Genomic DNA, 20,855 nt, shown 5'->3' with positions numbered 1-20,855 from the left:
TTCATTGCTTATTGGCCATTTGCATATTTTTTGGGGGAAATATCTATTCAGATCCTTTGGCCATTTTTAATTGTGCTATTTGTCTTTTTACTATTGAGTTGTAAGAGTTCTTCATGTATTCTACACCCACTCCTCACTTATAGACATGGTTAGGTTCCAATGACCAGGTCATTATGTGAAAATTGGCATTATGTAAAAATGGAAGATGACCACATCAGATCACAAAATATTATGTAGGACATATATGTCCCTCTGTACCTGAGAAAACGTAGGTGGGAGCTACATATCCCACTGGTCGTAAAAATATTACTGCCAGATGACAGTCATTAATGGACAAAATAGTCAGATAGTAGATTTTTTACTATTGTCATAAATGTGAAATGTCAGATAATGAGATAGTTGATAAGTGAGGAGTAGGTGTAGATACAAGTTCCTTATGATTTGCAAAAATTTTCTCCCATTGTGTGGGTTGTTTTTTCATACTCTTGATGGTGTTCTTTGAAGCACAAATTTTTTTTTTAAGTTTGACAATGTCCAATTTAGCTACCTTTTTCTTTTGTTGCTGGTGCTTTTGGTGCCGTATCTAAGGACCCATTGCCAAAAACAAGGTCCTGAAGATTTACAGCTAGGTTGTCTTATAAGAGTTTTGTAGTCTTAACTATTACATTTAAGTCTTTGATCCATTTTGAGTTAATTTTTATATATGATGTGAGGTAGGGGTCCAAATTCATTGTTTTGCATGTGGGTATCCAGTTGTCCCAGCATCATTTGTTGACAAGACTGTTCTTTTCCTCCATTGAATTGGTACCCTTGTAAAAAAATAAATTGACTATAAATGTGAGGATTTATTTCTGGACTCTCAAATTTTATTCTATGAATATATATCTATCCTTAGGCCAGTACCACACTGTCTCAATTACCGTGGCTTTGTAGTAAATTTGAAATAAGGAAATGTGAATTCTCCAACTTGTTCTTCTATTTCAAGATTATTTTGGTTATTGTGGATCCCTTCTGTCATGGATTGAATTATGTCCCTCCAAAAGTGTATCTGTTTGGCTGGGCCATGATTCCCAGTATTCTATGGTTGTCTTCCATTTTGTGATTATAATTTTATGTTAAAAAGGATTAGGGTGGGATTGTAACACCCTCACTAAGGTCACATCCCTTATCCAGTGTAAAGGGAGTTTCCCTGGGATGTGGCCTGCACCACCTTTTATTTTACAAGAGATGAAAGGGAAGCAAGCAGAGAATTGGGAACCTCATACCACCAGGAAAGAAGCACCTGGAGCAGGCATGTCTTTTGGACCTCGGGTTCCTGCAGGAAGAAGCTCCTCGACCACGGGAAGATTGCTGACAAGGACCTAACTCCAGAGCCAACAGGAAGAGAAAGCTTTCCCTTGGAGCTGATGCCCTGAATTTGGACTTCTAGCCTACTAGACTGTGAGGAAATAAATTTCTCTTTGTTAAAGCCATTCACTTGTGGTATTTCTGTTATGGCAGCACTAGATGACTAAGACACTTTCCACTCCCATATGAATTTTGGGACCAGCTTCTCAATTTATGCAAAAAAAGCCAGCTGGGATTTTGGTAGGGATTTTACTGAATTTGTAGGTCAATTTGTGGAATATACCCATCTTAACAATATTAGATCTTCATTTATTTAGATCTTCTTTAATTTCTTTCATCCATGTTTTATAGTTTCAGTGTATAAGTCTTACACATTTTTTGTTAAATTTATATCTAACTATTTCATTCTTTTTGTTGCCATTGTAAATGGAATTTTGTTCTTTATTTCATTTTTGGATTATTGTTAGTGATTAGAAATACAATAGATTTTTGTACATTGATCTCATATTCTGCAACCTTGCTGAACTCATTTATTAGCTTTGATAGTTTTTTTTTTTTGTAGATTCCGTAGGATTTTCTATATACAAGATCATGTCATCTGCCAATATAGTTTATTTCTTCCTTTCCAATCTAGATGTCTTTCATTTCTTCTTCTTGCTTAATTACCCTTTCTAGAACCTTCAGTACAATGTTAAATAGAAGTGGTAAGAGCAGAAATCCTTGTCTTGTTCCTGATTTTACGGAAAAAGCTCTCTTTCACAATTAAGTGTGACGTTAGCTGTGCGTTTTTCATAGATACCCTTTGATAAGTATCAAGTTGAGGAAGTTCCCTTTTATTCCTAGTTTCTTGGGTGTTTTTATTATGAAAGCATATTAGATTTTGTCAAATGTGCTTTCTGCGTCTGTTGAGATGATCATATGGTTTTTGTTCTTTATTAATATGCTGTATGATATTAATTGATTTTTGGATATTAAACCAATCTTGCATTCATGGGATAAATTCCACATGATCATGCTATATAATTCTTTTTATTTATTACTAGATGTGGTTTGCTAGTATTTTGTTGAGGACTTTGGCATCTATATTCATAAGAAATATTGACCTGTGGTGTTCTTTTCTTGTGATTTCTTTGTATCAGTTTGTATTCCCAGTAGCAATGATGTAGCATATCTGCTTACATTAGAGCCCAGTCATCAGAGTGCATTGTCAAGAGTTTAAATACTTGATAATCCAATAGTTGCATTCTCTCTTAGTAGGAATTAAGAGCAATTTTTGTATCTTATTAAATGAACTGCCCGCTTCTATATCTTACCATGCGAAAGCTGAACAATGAGTAAGGAAAACCGAAGAAGAATTGATACCTTTGAACTGTGGTGTTGGCAAAGAATATTGACTATACCACTGACTGCCAAAAGAATGAAAAATATGTCTTGGAAGAAGTACAACCAGAATGTTCCTTAGAAGCAAGGATGGGGAGACTACGTCTCACATAATTTGGACTTGTTATCAGAAGGGATCAGTCCCTGGAGAAGGACATCATGCTTGGTAATGTAGAGGGTCAGGGAAAAAGAGGAAGACCCTCAATGAGATGGATTGACACAGTGGCTGCAAGAATGGGGTCAAGCATAACAACAATTGTAAAGATGGCACAGGACCTGGCAGTGTTTCGTTCTGTTGTGCATAGGGTCACTATGAGATGGAACCGACTCGACAGCACCTAACAACAAAATATTTTACTAATTTTTCTAGTTTTCTGATAACACCCAGACGGTCTGACTTCTGACCTTTGCCTTTTTTCTGCCCCACTTCCCTTACCTCCTCAACTCCCTATAGGTCTGTCTCAGGTAGTCCCAGGTAGTAAATGCATCTGGGAAATGTAAAATCTCAGGCTCCACTGCTGGGAAAATAGCTGACATGACCCCTCAGTCTATGCTGTGGGCTGCAGTCATCATTCCCTCCCCAGCCAAATTAACTGGGGCTCCTCACAGGGGAATTTTCTAGGACCAGGGCTGAGGCAGTGGTCCTAACAACAGGCTTGGTAGGTGGAGCAGTCATTCTAGACTCAGCAGTAGAGATTCAGAGATCAGTTCTCGATTACTTACTTATACCCCATTCTCAACAGAAATCCTTCCCACTGGAGCTTGCCCTCCTTTCAGCCCCTGCCCAAGCTCTGACCTCATGTCCTTCTCCTACTGCTTCACTCAGCAGGCTCTGGCCATACTAGCCTTCTGTTTGTTTCTCCAACACTCCCGAATCCTTCCCAGCCTCAGAGCTTTTGCATTTGCTCTTCCTTTGGGCTGGAACCCACTGCCCTAGATGTGTCACTGATGCTCTTTCTTATCATTCAGGTCTTAGCTCAAATGTCATTGCATTAGTTTTCTATTGCTGCGTGACAAATTACAACAAACTTAGCAACTTAAAAAAACATCCATTTATTACCTCAGCTCTGTAGCTCAGAAGTCCAGGAGCACTCAACTGGGTACTCCGCTTACAGTCTTACAAAGTTGAAGGCAAGGTGTTGGCCAGCCTGGGCTCTTAACTAGAGGCTATGGGATAGAATCTTCTACCAGGCTCATTCACATCATTGGCAGAATTCAGTTTCATGTGGTTTAGGACTGAGGTGCCCGTTTCCTTGCTGGCTGTAAACCAGAGGTTATTCTCAGCTTCTATAGGCCATCTACATTCCTTGGCTTGTAGCCCCTTCATCTTCAAAACTAGCAATGACACATTGAGTTCTCCTGATTTTAAGCTCTCTGAATTCTCCTTCTGCCTTCCTTTTCTGCTGCTAGCTGGAGAAGCTTCTGTGCTTTTAAGAGCTCGTATGATTACATTGGGCCCACCTGAATAATCCAGGATAATCTGCCTATTTTAAGGTCAACTGATTAGTAACCTCAATTAAAATCTAAAAAATCCCCTTTGTCGTGTATGATAGTATATTCATAGGGATTAGGGCATGGAATCTTGGGGGACCATTATTCAGTTTGCCTTCTAGCCCTCAAGGATTCACATCTATCCCACAGGTGAAATACATTTGCTACCCCCTCAAGATCCCTAAAGGTCTCATCCCATTACAGGATCAAATCAAAGTTCAGAAAAAGCTCATCAGTTCAAAAGTCTCAAATCTCATCATCTAAATTATCCCATCATCTAAATCATCCTAGGGCACAATTCCTCTCTTATCTGCGAACCTGTGAAACCAAAGCAACAAGTTACCTACTCCCAGCATACAATGGTCAAACAGGCATAGGATAATAGTTACACACATCTGGTTCAAAAAGGGGGAAAATGGGAGGTTAAATGGAATGGCCACTCCAAAGCAATTTCAAAATCCAGGTGGGCAAATCCCCTTAGGTTTTCAGAAGGAAATAATCCTCTGTGGCTCTGTTCTGCCCTCTGAGCTCTTAGTTTAGCCCTCTGGGTTATCAGTTCCACCCTCCATGTTAGTCACCTTCCCTAAGAGGCCATTTCTGACCACCTATCAGAACAGCCATCTTCCACTCCCCAGTCATTCTTTGTCACATCATCTGCTTTATTTTCTTTATAATACATGTCATGATTTGGAATATCGTAGATATTTGTTTACTTCTCCTCTCCACATTACAGTTTGAAGCCACTAAGTTTGTGGTAATTTGTTATAGCAGTAATAAGAAACTAATACAGCTGAGGATGGGTTAACATTCAGTTTCTGGGAGCAACTGCTGGTGGCCCCCTAATATTCCTTCTCTCCTTCTTCAAGAGTAATACAATGTTTAGCTGGGCAAACAGCTGCCCAGACTAAAGACTATATTTCTCAGTCTCTCTTTTAACTGAATGTGGCCATGTGACACTTTCTGGTTAGCTGGATTAGAGCAGAAACAAATGTACAATTTCTGGGTCATGCAGTTTAGGAGAAAGGGCATGCCATCCAACTCTTTCACTTTTCTGCCTTCACCAGGGTTGACTGTGGCAGTGGGGGTGGACCAGCTTGGACCCTGTGGTGAGGGCAACTCCCTAGGGATGGAACAACAACAATATAAAAAGAACCTGGGTTTTGATGACTTCATGCAAAGACCTACCACATTATCTTGGACTTTTATATAAGAAAGCGATAAACTTCCATCTTGTTTAAGCCATGGTTAGTTTGGGTCTCTGTTTCATACAACTGTACTCATTCACAAACCAATACAGAATTTTCACTCACCATCCATTATGTTGCAGCTACTTGGAAGGGTGGGCATCTATGGAATTATGGTGAGTTTGGGCTTTACCTTCCTGCCTCTTGTTTCCATTTGAGCAGCTCTGTTGTAATGGTGCCATTGTGGTCTTAGGATGTATGTGAGATTGACATTTACTAGGCACCAAGTTGATGTTAAATTGGGCCCCATCTCTCCTGGATGTTTTTCTAGTTCTCATGAACAGCTGTCACCAGTTGTCAAAAGCTAGCAAGAATGAAGAAGGCTCACTAGATAGGATCTGAGGGTAAACATCTCTGAGTAGTAGGTGTCTTAGTCATCTAATGCTGCTGTAACAGAAATACCACAAGTGTATGGCTTTAACAAAGAGAAATTTATTCTCTCACAGTCTAGTAGGCTACAAGTCCAAATTCAGGGCATCAGCTCCAGGGGAAGACTTTCTGGAGGAGAGTCCTTGTCATCAATCTTCCCCTGGTCGAGGGGCTTCTGAGGCACAGAGACCCTGAGTCCAAAGGATGCACCCTGGTCCTGGCACTGCTTTCTTGGTGGTATGAGGTCGCCCTGTCTCTCTGCTCACTTCTATCTTTTATATCTCAAAAGAGATTGGCTTAAGACACTATTTAATCTTGTTGATCTCATCAATATAACTGCCGCTAATTCATCTCATTAACATCATAGTGATAGGATTTACAACACATAGGGAAATCAAATCACATCAGATGACAAAGTGGTAGACAATCATACCATACTGGGAGTTATAACCTAGCCAAGTTGACAGATAATTTTGGGGGGACAAAATTCAATCATGGCAGTGAGCAGAGTTCATTGCAGGCTCAGACCTCATAACGTCACCACAACTCATTATAGTACGCCAATTGTCATAGTAATGGGAAAGGAGAACTGAATAAGCAGACTCTGCAGTATGGAAGGAACTTTCATCTGTCAGCTAGGACCCAGTTATGCTGCAATAACAACAACACAAAAATCTCAGTGATTCACAATAACAGATGTTTACTTCTCATTCATATTCAATGTTCTCCATGGGACAACTGAGGCTCTGCTCTATGTCTCTTCATTTCAGGATTCATTCAAGCATCCACTCTGAAGGAACAACCTCAGTCTTGCCCATCCTGAGGCAGAGAGAGAAGAGAAGAAAGGTGGCAGGCCCCACAATGGCTTTTAAAGCTTCTAATTGGAAGTGGTAAATCCATTGGCTAAAGCAAGCCATATGCCCACACTTGATGTCAGTGGTATGTTGATCTATAATCCTCCCATATGATGGGCCTCATAAGGAGGGCCAGCAAATGTTTTTAAACAATTACAGAATCTTCCCCAGTCTGTCCTTTTTTGTCACAAATACTGCATTTCCTTTTCTTCCTTCTACATGCAAAATAAATGCATCCCCTCCCCGAGAGAGACAACCTAAACGACCCATCTAATTATGGCATCAGGTTCAAGTCCAGGATCTGTGATATCTACATCACATCCAGATATGGTGTCTCTTGACCTAGACAGTTATGAACAACAACAAAAGATGCACCCCTTTATACCCCCTCAAAACAAAAAAAACCAAACCCATTGCCACTGAGTCAGCTCTGACTCGTAGTGACCCTCCACACACCCAATATATAAAGTACAACAGTGACAGGAAAACAGCAGTAAACACTCTATTCAGAAGGAAGAATGAGGGACACTGAGCAGTCACTGGTCCATAGTAATTCTAACATCCTTCTGGGCAAATGGTGAGAGGGCCCCTTACTTTACTCCTGGGAATGAGACTGTTTCTAGATTAGACCTCAGTTCTGTTTCCAGGGAATAGGTCATTCTCCCTGTCCTTGGTTCTGCTCTTAGAGTGGCCCTTCCTTTTCTATTATTCTCCTTGGCCCCTGTTATGGATTGAATTGTATCTCCCCAAAATATGTGTTGTAAATCCTCACCTCTATGCCAGTGGTTATAATCCCATTTGGGAACAGGTTGTCTTTGTTATGTTAATGAGACAGGATTAGTATAGGGTATATTTTGAGTCAATCTCTTTTGAGATATAAAAGAAATTCAAGGCAAGCTAGCAAGCAAAGATGGGGAAAGAGAGATGCCAAGCCACATGAAGATCACCCAGGAGCAGAAGCTCAAACAGACACGTTCCTCCAGAGCCAACAGAGAGAGAAAGCCTTCCCCTAGAGCTGGCACCCTGGATTCAAACTTCTAGGCTCCTAAACTGTGAGAAAATAAATTTCTGTTTGTTAAAGTCACCTATTTGTGGTATTTCTGTTATAGCAGCACTGACAACAAAGATGGCCAACCACCTTTTAAGAGGATATTAGAGGCTATGCCTTCCTCAGGAGTGGAACAACTTTCTAAGCCTCCTTTCTGTCTGTAGCAATTTGAGGGCCAACGGTCATTTTAAATCTGGAACACTCACACTCTTTGAAAAACCCAAGCTGGTGGTTTTTGTTTGTTTGTTTTCAGTACAATTCTCTTAAAACAAACAAAAACTTAGCTTCTTATCTATTTGATTCCAATCAGTTCCACGGGCCAATAGCCATACCCACCATTCTTTTCAGACTAGCCTCTTTCTTTAGACCTAATTGTAGGCAAATTGAGCCTACTAACTCCATTAGAACAATACTCTTAATCTTTTTTCTCTAAATTGACTTGACTAACTGTAAAAGTGGCACTGCAGGGGTGTCTAACCACCTCTAACTTCACAAGGAAGAAAGAGAATTAAGATCAACAGCCCAAAGCTGATTCCTATAAGGTGGAGGTCAGACATGCCTCCACCCTCCAACCTTTTTACCAGCTTTGATACCAACCCACCCATGGCACTCTCTACTTCTCTCCTGGGTTTGATAATCTGGTGCAATGGCCACAGAGGACTCACAAACAATACTCACGATTATGGGGCTTATTAGGGAAGTAATAAGCTACAGTTCAGGCTCCGGAACGCTCAGGATACAGTTCTTCGATCAGGACAGACTCTTCTCAGCTGTGTCCACAGGTAGGTCTCTCTCTGGCCCTTGGCCCCTGGCCCTCGGCCTCTGCCCTGCTCGGAAAAGTGTTACAAAGGTCTTTTAGCTCTGCCAAAAAGTACCCAGAGGCACCCTACCCTGCCAGTAAGCCTTGGCCCGAAGGCGCTCAGCTCTACCTCCAGGAGTTGGCAAACCTAGCTCTACCAAGTGCCCAGCGGTAACCTACTCTGCCAGCAACCTTCCTTTTGAAGGCACTCAGCTTTCTTGCTCCATGGACCAGGAAGACCACCGCACTGTCTCCTGCTGCCATTTCTGTGCTGTAGCTTCTCGTCATCTTTGGTGTTACAGCTGGCTCAGTCTCCTGGTTCCAGGAACTTCTCAGCACAGAGACCCCGGTCCAAAGGATGTGCTCCACTCCTTTCTTTCTTGGTGGTGTTGAGATCCTCCCTTCCTGCTTCTGGAATGGCTCATTTTAAGCCTAGCAGAACGGGAAAACTGACCAATCCCCTCACTGGGGTTCTGTCATGGACTGAATTATGTCCCCCACCCCAAAATGTGTGCATTTAATTTGGTTAGGTCATGACTCCCAGTATTCTCCATTTTGTTATTGCAATTTTTGGTTAAACAGGATTAGAGTAGGATTTTAACACCCTTACCAGGTCACATCCTCGATCCAATGTAAAGGGAGTTTCCCTGGGGTGTGGCCTGTACCTCATTTTATCTCTCAAGAGGTAAAAGGAAAGGGAAGAAAGCAGAAAGCTGGGGACCTCATACCATCAAGAAAGCAGTGCTGGGAGCAGAGCACGTCCTTTGGACCTGAGGTTCCTGCGTTGAGATGCTCCCAGACCATGGGAAGACTGATGCATCACAAGGACATTCCTCCAGAGCCAACAGAGAGAGAAAGTCTTCCACTGGAGCTGACACCCTGAATTTGGACTTGCAGTCTACTCAACTGTGAGAGAATAAACTTCTCTTTGTTAAAGCCGTCCACTTGCGGTATTTCTGTTATAGCAGCACTAGATGACTAAGACAGGTTCCATATACCTTATTTGCATGGTTCCACCCCCACAAGGGTGTGATACACCTTACTGACATTATTAGCAAGCTATCCAATCCCTGTGGTAGGCCACAAACACCTCATTTGCGTAACCCTCCAATCATTTGGTGGGAGCTACAAAACCGTGGTGAGAAAGGCCATATAAAAGCAATCCATTACACCACACTAACTGAAAAGACTCAATGAGGACCACTTAGATCAATTCAGGGTGTTTTTTTTAACAAAGACACAACAGACACACACTTGATATGGCCCTTGTCACAAAGATGTTTGTTGCTTAAAGGCCTTCTCAATTATATTTTTTACCGGTTGACAATGTGGATCACTTGCCTAAAGTGTCTATATTCTCTCCCATTCTTGCTTAAAAACTGGCAAATTAGTTTCTAAGTCACTTCTCTTATGGTAACTTGCCAAATGCATCCAAAGCACCGAATGCATGCTACTAACATTTGCTTTCCCAATCTTTTTTTTTTTTTTTACTCTAAAGTCCCAAGCTCATTTGGACATTATTTATCTTCTTAGTTATCACCAGCTTACAGTTTAACCAAATGCTTCACCACTGTGTAACATGGGTCACCGTCTTTCCAACTTCCAATGATAATTTCTTCATCATCCATTGCCTGGCCACAAAGTTTAGGTTTAGTTTTTATTGTATAGCACCCCACTTCTGGGCATTAATTCTTAAACAGTTCATTTAGACTACATAATGATGTGGGAACAACCCTCAAATATTAGTGGCTCACAGCAAAAGAGGCTTTTATCTCACTTATGCATCATTTTGCAGGTGGGCTAGAGCTCAAATTCTCATCATCTTCATTCTGGGTTCCAGGCTGAAGGAGAAGTCTTGATCTGGAAATGTCCAGGCTCATGGCAGAGGAAAAAGAAAAGCAAAGCTGGAAGACTACTCATGGCACTTAAAGCTTCTATTTGGAAGAGGTGCTTGACAATTCTCACAGTCCATTGGCCAAATGAAGTCATATAGCCAAGCTTGTTGTGAGTGGGGCATGAATGCATAATCCTCTAGTGAGAGAACCAGCAGGGAAGGACAGTAAACATTTGGAACAAGAATACAACCTACAGTGGGATGTACCAGAAATTTCAATTACTGAGTTTGTTCACTCCTCCCTTCCTCAGATATACACACTCTGCTGCAGCATTTTGTACCATGAAATGCCTCACATATACCTTGCCTAAGCCTTGACTCGAAAGCAGACAATTCACAGGCAGGTCAATGTAGCCTGACCTGGAGAGTTGATTGGACCAATCAGATTCCCTTTCTTAGGAATTTGAACCATGAAATATTGAATGAGTGAGACAATTAAGTGAAGAGAGCTGCAGATGAAAGGTTGTGATACAAGGTGGATTTGGAAAAGTCACACTATCCAAGACCCTGCTCCCTGAATGTTGGGCTGAGAGCAGCCAAGCCAAGATTTCAGTGCAAAATCTGGCCCTTGCCCCTCGTTCAGGTCAGTTTCCCACACAAAAAAAACAGTACACACAGGGGAGCCTGTGAAATCTCCAGTGCATGGATCCACTTGTCCACTTGCCTGTGTCAGACCTGCTCCAAACTTGTTACTCACTTGCTCAAGTGTCTTAGTTTCTTAGGGCTGCTATAACAGAAATATGACAGGTGGGTGGCTTTAGCAAAAAGAAATCTATTTTCTCACAGTTTAGGAGGCTAGAAGTCCAAATTCAGGGCATGAGCTGTAGGGAATGGCTCTCTCTGTCCACTCTGGGAGGAAACGATGTCAGCTTCTCTGGTGTTCTTGGCATTCCTTGTAGATCTCCACTGGCATCTATCTTTCCCTGTTTGTCCTTACTTGCTTCTGTGCCTGATCTGCTCTTTTATATCTCAAAAGTGATTGGCTTAAGATACACTCTACATTGATATGGCCTTGTTAACATAACAAAGAAAACCCTGTTCCCAAATGGGATTACATCCACAGGTATAGGGGTTAGGATCCCAAAACATATTTTGGGAGGACACAATTCAATCCATAACCTATGGATTCCCATTGCCCACACGGACAGTTCAAACTAGTGAACTTGGCATCTGAGGCCTTCTCACCTGACATCTACCCACCTCTGCCAGGAGGTTCTAGACAGCTTGTTGTGTGGGACAGATGTGCAGTCTTTCAGCAGTAGTACTGTCCAGAGGAGGGCCAGGCAGAAGGCACGGCTGCACAGGGGTACCCAGCTGCGTAGATGGGGCACAGTGGGTGCCGGGTGCCGAAAGTCTCTACCAGATCCCAGTTGGTGCCGTGGTCCTGCTTTTTACTCTGCGGGCAGAGAGGTAAGGGAGTTGGACAAAGGTGCCAGACGGGACAAGATTCCACAAGAGATGCAGGCTGCCGGAGGAAGGGACCAGAATCAGTGAAGCCCAGAGGCTCCGGAGCCCCAATCAGTCTTCTAGTGAGGAGGGGTTCCCCTGCCCTGCAGCTTCTCTGTCGGGTGGGCATCCAGATTGTGCTTGCACACTCCTGGGGGTGGGGAGACCTTTCCTGTAGGTACCTAGGGCTTCATCTGGACACAGGACACGTGATCTTACGCAGGCCGAAAGCACAAGTATCCTTCCCGACTCCCATGTGAATTCAGCGGCTGGGGAGCAGGACCTGGCCCCTGGCCGCGCCTTCTCGGGTAAAGTCCCTGACTCTTCCCTTCCCAGTGCCCTGCCCACCTCCTTTGAAGGTTTGGCCACGCCCCCTGTGCTCTGTGATCCAATCACTTTTGGGTGCGTCTATGGGTACGCCTTCCCTGAGGCCCAGCCCACATCAGCTTCCTAGGTCCAATTGGCTTTTAATAAAGCAGGGGCATTCTCAGGCCCGCCTACGGACCAATCCCGATGTCCTTAGAGGACAACATCCAGGTCCATTGCCCAATCGTTTTCCAGTTCCGATGGCCACCGTCTCAGCCACTCCGGGTAAACCCCACGCCACACTCGCAAGCTCGGACCTGGCGCCGGCGCCGTTCAACCACCAGGCTAGGGCCACCGGGAGGCGCAGCAGGTGGCCTACCAACCGTGGATTAAGGACAGAGCAGGCAGGGACTTGATTTGGTCCCGTCCTTGGGACCAGTTCCGTCCCCTGATCCCTCCCGCATCCCAAGGTCCAGGGCAGGGGTCCGAGGGCACGCTAGTGACCAGAGACGTCACCCCCGGCACTCACGTGTGGCGCGCACTACATGGCCAAGGCTGGGCAGTCAGGAGCAGCAGTGGCAGCAGGAGCCTGTGGGATTGAAAGTGGGATGGGACTGGGCGGCTGGCACCGGGACCCTAGACCTTGGTGATGGGAGGAGGAGAGTCAGGCGCTGCCGCACTACAGCCAAGCCTGAGCCACGACCCAGTTTATCCTTAGAAACTGAGTATCCGGGACCAGGAACCACATCCCTTTCCAGAAACTAAGCTTCAAGAAGCCGCTTGCCCTTAGAAATTTAGAGTTTGGGCCTGGAGCTCAGATGCCTCGGAGAAACCAGGACTCAGGCTCTTCTGCCTCCTCTCCCTGCTTCAGCCACATAACTCCTTAGAAACCAGGTGTCCAGACCGGGGGCCACTAAGTTTAACTCTTATAAAACGCAATGCTTTTTTCTGGTCACAGGGCCTGGCCTGCTGGTCCCTCTGCCTGGCACCCTCTTCCCTTGCTTCTTAAAATTGGCTCCTCATTTAACGTTCCACTCAAAATGCCACCTCCTCTGATAGGAGACATTCCCTGACGACTCTATCCAAAGTAATGGCCTCGGTTACTTTTCTGGTTCCTCTTCCTCTTGGCCTCAGGAGTACCCAACTGATGCCACACCATCTCCTCCCCTCCCCCACCCCATCTCGTTGTGTCCCAGCCTGGCCTGGCCCAGTCTTGTTTCAGGGATAGGTATTCATAGTGGTCTTTCCCCATGGACAATACTGAGCTGGGACAACCTGATGTGGGAGAGAACAGCAGTGCCAGCCTGCTGTGGTCACAGGGTGGAGGCAGTCTGATCTGAGTCTGCCTGGGCTGGATCTGAATCCACCCATTCTTCCAAGGATGGTCAAGGGATGGGGAGGCTGGACTCCTGGAGGCCCTGGGCCAGCCCTTCCGGGAACACACATGCACAGGGGAGTCTCCAAACTCTTTTTTTTTTTTTTCTTTTTTAATTTCTTACAAAACCATGTGTCCCAGCCAAAGAAGATGCTACAGGACCTCCCCAGGCATTGTAGCCTGAGGGGGGAGGCCCTCATGAATGGGCAGCTGCCAACTCCAGAAAAACCATCTGCTCCTCTGCACAGAGGCCAGTTCAGGGAAGGCAGTCTGGCTGGAGGCTCTGCCCAGTCCCTCTGCTGCTGGGAGAGAAGGCCAGGCCCCAAGTTCCTGGTGCTCCCGGTGTCTGCAAGGGAAGGAGGGAGAAGAGGGTCTGAGGGGAGGAGGAAAGGGGGGAAGAGGAGGAAGGCCAGGGATGGGGCAGGCGGGGGGTCAGGCCCCCAGTATCTCACCAAATGCATGACGCTATCCAACCGCTATGGCAATGCCAATGATGACAGCCAGGATGAGGACAGTAATGGACACGCAGATGGTAATCAAGATTTTCTTCTGTAGAAGAGGAGGGGCTCAGGGAAGTTCATTCAGGAGGGGTCCAAGGGGCATTCAGGTCACTTTGGGGAGAAGCTCACCTTCCGTGCCTTCTTCTGGTTCTCCAGGGCTATCTTGACGTGCTCCTGCCCACGTTCCACGTAGTCCGCTGAGCTCAGGATGTTCTTCTCAATCCGGTTGATCATCTCCCCCTGCTCAGAGGAGGGGCAGCTCAGGGGGGTCAGGTTGGCTGGGGCTGGGGGGCCCAGTAGCCCCTCTGTCTGCCCACTCCAGACCCAATGACTGAGGATATTCCTGGTAGAAGAAACTGCGCTAACAAAGAATGGAGGCAGGAACAGACCCGGCAAAAGTTCAGACTCCTGAGGGTGGCTTCCAAGCACCCTTCTATCACATGGTCCCTTCTCTCCTGCTCCCCACACAACCTCGTTTGCACTGATGGCTCAAACCTCTTCACAGAGGGGGAACCTTTGTTCCCTTACAAATCTGTCTGAATCCACTCATTCTTCCAGGCTTGTCTCCCAGCTGCTGTGAAGCCCTTCCCCAGCCCTGCCTCCTCATGGCACTGCCAGCCTTCAAGGTCCTGGTACTACTATTGAATGAAATCACTTCCCCTTGACGCCTCGCTGCAAAAGGACATAGGCTATAGCACTACCTGAGGTCAGTTGCTCCAGGACAGGACTGGAAGCTCATCTCATCCCATATAACCAGGGCTAGGGGAAGAACTCCATGCCCCCAACTGTGTACAGATTTTAAGAAGCAGACCTTCTAAGGGGCAACTTTGACAGGAACTCTTGAGGGTATAAGAGTGAACTCTGTGGGTGGAAGAGGAGCCAGGGCTGGGGTTATACCTGAGGCAAGTTCAAGTTGGGAGTTGTTGGGGCGGGGAAGGGGGATACAGGTCACCATGTGTGGAGGAATGATCATCTGGATAGGTGTAGCCAAGTATTGTGGAGGTGCACACAATTTTGGGGGCACAGCTAAGGATGGAAGCCCCTGGCTGGGGGCTCTGACTGGTGTGTGGCCTCATGTCTAGGGAAGGCTCATCCTGGGGGCATGGCCAAACCTATAAGAGACCAAAACCTCCTGGGAGAGGCTAAGGATGAGGAATGCCAACAGTCTTGGCTGGAGGTTCTGATGGAGAATGGTCTCACTTCTGGAGGTGGAGCCAACTTGGATGGGGCCAAGCCCAGCTAGCTGCCTGGAGTGCCCACCTGCATCTCCACCTCAGTAGCCAGAAAAGTGAAGATCTCGTGAAGCTCACGGATACTGCGTTCAAGCTGCTGGATTTCGCTGTGCCGGGCTGAAATCTCATTTAGGGCCTGCCGGGTCACCTGTGTATCCTTCAGTATCTGGGAGGGTGGATAGAAGTGGGGAAGGTAGGTCACAGGGAGACCAGCAGCAGGTCAGAAGTTCCTGTTGAGCTCTGGGAGCAGCAATATGGCCTTGAACTGGGGCCAGGGCCCTGATGAGTGACTCTGGGCAAGCCAGTGAATTCCCTTCTGTGCCTCAGTATTCCCTTAAACAAAAAGGTCCTGGGTTCAGGCAGGATGGGAGGCCCAGCAGAGGGAGGCTGGCTGTGGCCACTCACATTGGACACGAACACCTCGCTCTGCCCACTGTCCAGCATCTGTTCCAGCTCCTCGTCAGACACCATCCCAGCATTGGCTGTGAAGGAAGAGGCCAGGCTGTGTGTGGGGTCAGGGTACTCCCATCCCTCCCGCTCCACGCTGGGGCTGGGGACCACACGCACTGATCTTCAGCTGCCTTCGAATCCGCTCCACGTTCTTCTCCCGGTATTCAGACTGCATCGAGTTGCACTTGTTGATGAGCTCCACGAATTGCTGAGACAGGACTCCATGCTATAGGTGGAGAACATAGGTTGGGTACCTTGGGGAGGATCCCTGCCTGGTTTGGGCCTCAGCATCCCCGAGGGTACAGTGAGCAAACAGCATGAGCTATCGTGAGGTGTCTGTGCCTTAACTACCTTATGACGGCTTGAAAAGGTTCTCCCATTTCTCTAAGAGTAAAAGCTAGAGCTCTTACCAGGACCTACAAGGCCCTACATGATCTGCCCCTCCCCCACTGCCTCAATGACCTCACCACCTACCACTGCTGTCCCCTCACTCGCTCCCTGCAGCCACAGTGGCATCCTTATTCCTCCCTGAGCAAAGCACACTTGCACCTTAGGCCTGTTCCTTGCCTAGAATGCTGATTCCCCACAAAGACTTTTAAGTATTTGTTCAAATGTCGTCTTCTGAATGAGGCCTTCTCCACCTTTAAATTGCAACCCTACCTTCTCCCAGCACTTTCAATCCTTCTCCTGCTCTATTTTGTTTTTTTTTCTTTAATACTTACAATGTTCTAAAATAATTTAATGTTTACTGTGGTGATTGTCTGTTCCCACCAGAATGTAAGCTCTATGAGAGTGGGGATCTTTGTTTGGTTCACTGTTTTGCAACCCAAACAACAAGAAAAGTCAGTAGGCACTCAATAAATAGTTGTTGAATGTTTGCTGACTGCTGGCCTCTCTCCTTAGAGCCTACAGGTGTGCCAGGACTCCTGGCAGTCAGCCTGACGTACAGATTTACAGGTCTGTCTAGGCCCTCTGCCTCTCACAAAAATATCCACCATGGCTCCTGCTGAAATACCCTCTCTGGACTTCTGTGAGGCTTCTTTGTCCTGCCTTGTCTTCCCCCAATGTCTGAAATGCGTTCATTCCTTGCATTCCTTCTTCAGAGGCACATCTGCTCTCAAGATGCCCAAACCTCTCCTTCTTTGATCTGAGGTCTTTGCTGAGCTCTGGGCTCACCTACTGTAACCATGACCTCGAACAACCCCAACCAGTCCTCACTGGACACCCAGAAGGGGCCCATCAGATCACCTCGAAGCTCCTAACTAAGATGTTGATTCAGTGACCTTTCCCTCAGGGCAGTTCCTCTTCCTGACTTCCCAAATTCAAGTTTGTCCTTGTCATGTGGGCTGGAAACCCCTAGTCATTTGACTTCTCCCTCTCCTTCCTTGGGCAGAGCACCATTAGTCATCAAGTCCTACTCAACCTGTAACTCCCCATCTCAGGAAAGCATATCTCCCACAGCTGAGCCTAGGACATATCTGGGGACTCAGCAACTGTTAAAATGGATTGGGAATCAGAAGACCTGGGTTCTTGACCTTGGGTGAACCCTTTCTCTCTCTGAGCCTCAGTTTCCTCATTTGGAAAATTATCAGGTTGGACTTGATCTCTAAGGGCCCTTTGTTTTCACTTCTGCCATCTAATGATCTATGAAACACTTGCTGGAATGTCCTAGTTCTGAGAACAAGAAACCTACCTGGGTTTTTCTCATCCTCATGTTGACTGAGTTATAATTATCATCAGCTTCCTCCTTCTGGGGCTCTATTGCTGTGGGAAGACACCAGGGTAAGGGCAGGGGTTGACCTGTGGCTTCTGAAGACTGAGGATGAGGACACAGAGCGAGGGCCAACCCCCAGCCACACAACAGGAAGGTGTTTGCATCCACAGACTTTTTAAGGGAAATACAATTTAGCGTAAAATGATTAATTCTAAGCCTCTAAGAGGAGAAAGTGTATTTTTGGTTTACAATGCATCAGTCAATTCCCACAGGTATGCAGAGGTCTCCTAATAAAACCCCCATCTGCTTGCACAAAGAATGCACACTGGGCAGGAGGAATTGTAGGAGTCAATGGTTTCATTGTAAATAAAAGTACAGGAAAAAATCAGGCGTTTGCTGTGGAAAGTGTGCTGGACTGGACACTGGAAGACCAAGGTTTTAGAGGCCTACTGTGTGACCTGGATATACCACCATCCTCTCTGGGCCACACATTCCACACTCCCCAGATGTACCAGCAGGTAGGTAGGATCAGAAGAAAGGATATATCTGAAGTTCGAGGAGCTCACCCTTCAGCTGTGTGCGGATTTCCCTCCCCAGCTGTTTGATCTCCTCGCGCAGGTTCTGCAGGTCCTGCTTCATGCCTGAACAAGAGATGACCATAACTCCCAAAACAACAGTTCCTACCTCAACCAACCACCCCGGCCACCACCTGCATGGAACTACAACCCCCACAACCCCTAGGACTGAGCATGCGCTCTGCACCCGGGGTTTCACTCACTGTCCTCGGGAAGGGGCGTGGCCAGGATGGTAACCTGCTGCTTCTCCAACTCCCGGACTTTATTCTCCAGCTCGACAATAGTTTGCCGAATTGTCCTGACCTGGGGAGGGTGACAGCGAAAGCTAAAGGAGACACGGGGTACTCCAGGCCGCACTGCTCTTCATTTTCTCCAGCCCCGTCCCCTCGCAAATCTAGGCCAAGACCGCAGCCCCTTACCTGCTGGAAGAACTCATCGTCCGGGTTCCCCAGCCAGGCCGTGCCCGGGTGCACCATAAGCGCGACCCGCTCCTTGTCTTCATCGTCCGAGCTGTCATCTCCCTGCCAGAGCCGGGGTCATTGGCACTACTTTCTTGCTACTGCTCTCGCCCCACGGAACCTACGGGCTTCCGGGTCTTTCCTTCCCTGCCATCAGCCACCCTTCCCTGCCCCGAGGACCAGAAGTCCCGCATTCCAGCCAAATCCACCCCGTTTGTCCGCTCCCAACCCTGCTGCACCGACTCCTCACCTGCCTCAGCTCGTGGGTCCTGTCCCGCATGACGGCCCGAGCTCCCTCTCCCCCGCGCCTGAGCCCCGAGGGCCTCAAGGATCTAAGTTTGGAACTCCCTTCCCCACTCACACTCTGACGCTCCCCTCCCTCACCCTGCGGACCCCAACACCTCCACGAGCCGCCAGAGGCTCTGTCCCTTGCACGGTCCACAGCCAATGGGAAGGAGCCAGCCTCGGATACCCCCCCGAATCCACAGGTTGGTATTCCCTCTTCTTCCCCCCCTACCAGCTCCCGTAGCCTCAGCCCCGCCCCCTCTGGGAAGATTCGGGGCATGCGCACAAGGACGCGTCTCTCCCTTGCCCCAGGGAGAGGAGGAAGTCGGAAGCTGTGGCGCCCCGAACGGAAGCAAAACTTCAAGGATGTGAGAACCCGGTCCCTTTACTGGAACAGTCTCATCTTCCAACGGAAATCTAGTTGCCAAAGGGGGTGGGAATGCGTCATTTGGACGTCATATGAGAGGCCCCTCGTCTCACATCACCCCATGGTGGCCCCCTGCGTCATGTGACCGGTCCCATCTCAGCCCCGCGGACCGCAGAACTTGATGTTTTCAGTGTCACGTGTACCGGCTCTATGAACTCCTTTTCTGGGACACCCTCCTCCCCACGATGTCCCCGGCTCTCCCGCGACCGAGCTACACCCCTACAGCCCCCAAGAGTTGGGGGGCGACGCTGAGTACCACCAGAGAGGCCTTTTGAGGCAGTGGGTGGTAGGACCCTTGCTGAATTTCTCTTATTTCTTTTGGGTTCAGGGGCGTGGGCAGAGGCTGACTTAGAGTTTGGAGCTATCAGTATCATGGGACCTTGAAAGTCAGAGAATAATAAGATCTGAGTTTTTAGCGTTAGAGAATTGCAGGGCTTTGTAGGCAGAGAATCTGGAGGTGGAAAGTGACCTCACCCAAAGCAGAATCTTCTCTCCCGCATACTCCTGGCACAGCCTCTGACAGGTGGGCGGTCAGCCGCCCTGCTTGAACACTGCAGTCCCGCTGCACTCATCACCTTCCAAGCAGCAAGGCCATTTCGGGGCAGCTCAGGCTGAGGAAAGTGTCTGCGTTATATCGAACCGTTCTCTTCCCTGCCACTTACACCCCCACCCCCGCCTTCCACCTGGTTCTACTCTGGAGTCCACAGGAAAATGCCCACATTCAACATTACAGTGGACTGTGAGTTTTTGAGGCCGGGGGGAGGGAGGGGGCATGACTGGCTTGTCCTTAACTGAATCCCCATAGTCTGGTTCAGTACCCAGAACAGAATGGGCCCTCAATAAATATTTGTTGACAGAATTTTAGCCTTCTACGTATCTGAAGATTTAGCTCGTTGTTCTTGGTCTTTTCTCCTTTAGGCTTCAGGCTCTCTGTCATGACACTTTACCAACCCTGGCCTTGTAGACATTCATTCATTTAACAAATATTTACTGGGCATATACTATGTTCCAGACACTGCTCCAGGGGCTGGGGATACATCAAGCACTAACAGACAAAAATCCCTGCACTGGTGGAACTTACATTCTTTGGAGGAGTGCCTAATGCTACTCAGTGGCTCTGAGGATAGCCAGGAGTGGATTTCAGGTTTCCTGGATCCCAGAGCTCTCCCCAGGGAGCTTATATGAGGTTCAAGCAACAGAAGGAATGGCCCCTCTCTCATATACCCTGGTCAGAAGATCTAGATTCCTATCACTGAGTTACTACAGACGTCTGGAAAGTCATTTCTTGTCTCTGGGCCTTGATCTTCCGTCTGTACAATGGGTTAGCACTAGAGCTGGTGGGTATTCCCTGCTCTAAAGTTCGGTGGTTATGAGCTTGAACACTGTGAAGTACTATCCGATTGATTCTCTGTGAAGGGCTTCAATCACTCTCTTTCCTTTAGAGCCCAACTCACCTGGGGTTGGGAATGAGAAAGCAAGGATGCTGCTGCTCTGATCAACCCACAAGAGGGCCTTTTCAGGAGCCCAAGCCCTGCTACGTGAATACCCTGAAGGTCACAAAGAAGAATTTCCCTCCTCTTGTGGCTTCCGGGTCAGCCTTTGCCTCTTCAGTTAACTGCCACTTGCCTCCTGCCTCCTGTCCCCATCCCCACTCTGCCTTT

At 47.1% G+C, this 20,855-nt stretch overlaps 2 protein-coding genes across 5 annotated transcripts in view; both read right to left on the bottom strand.

Annotated features, from left to right (window-relative positions):
* The window catches only part of ZNF646 (zinc finger protein 646), a 40,597-nt gene extending 26,807 nt beyond the window's left edge, over positions 1 to 13,790 (bottom strand). The window contains exons 1-4 of one of the 3 annotated variants that reach the window (XM_023558971.2): positions 13,678 to 13,790; positions 12,708 to 12,767; positions 11,627 to 11,822; positions 8,412 to 8,560 (exon numbers count right to left, since the gene is read on the bottom strand). The gene's annotated coding sequence lies outside the window, so the exon portion shown is untranslated. Of the gene's footprint in view, positions 1 to 8,411; positions 8,561 to 11,611; positions 12,181 to 12,707; positions 12,768 to 13,677 lie in introns of those variants that run through there. The other 2 variants (XM_023558976.2, XM_023558970.2) reach the window with 2 other exon arrangements.
* On the bottom strand, positions 13,645 to 18,976 carry STX4 (syntaxin 4). Of its 2 annotated transcripts, none has more exons than XM_023558978.2 (11): positions 18,867 to 18,976; positions 18,444 to 18,545; positions 18,228 to 18,327; positions 18,016 to 18,090; positions 17,429 to 17,499; positions 15,853 to 15,961; positions 15,691 to 15,767; positions 15,314 to 15,451; positions 14,183 to 14,293; positions 14,006 to 14,102; positions 13,645 to 13,899 (listed from the first exon to the last, which is right to left on the bottom strand). In XM_023558978.2, exons 2-10 carry the CDS (start codon positions 18,498 to 18,500, stop codon positions 14,019 to 14,021), a joined length of 822 nt encoding a protein of 273 aa, XP_023414746.2. In that variant the 5' UTR covers positions 18,501 to 18,545; positions 18,867 to 18,976; the 3' UTR covers positions 13,645 to 13,899; positions 14,006 to 14,018. The 2 variants fall into 2 exon arrangements, with proteins under 2 accessions (XP_023414746.2, XP_003418912.1); XM_003418864.4 differs by lacking the exon at positions 18,867 to 18,976 and adding an exon at positions 18,733 to 18,860.
* Positions 18,977 to 20,855: the final 1,879 nt, after the last annotated feature.

This window comes from Loxodonta africana, chromosome 12 (genome assembly GCF_030014295.1).
Source record: "Loxodonta africana isolate mLoxAfr1 chromosome 12, mLoxAfr1.hap2, whole genome shotgun sequence".
Lineage (NCBI taxonomy): Eukaryota > Metazoa > Chordata > Mammalia > Proboscidea > Elephantidae > Loxodonta > Loxodonta africana.
Note: the sequence above shows the minus strand (reverse complement) of the source record. Positions and strands in the feature narration are given on the sequence as shown.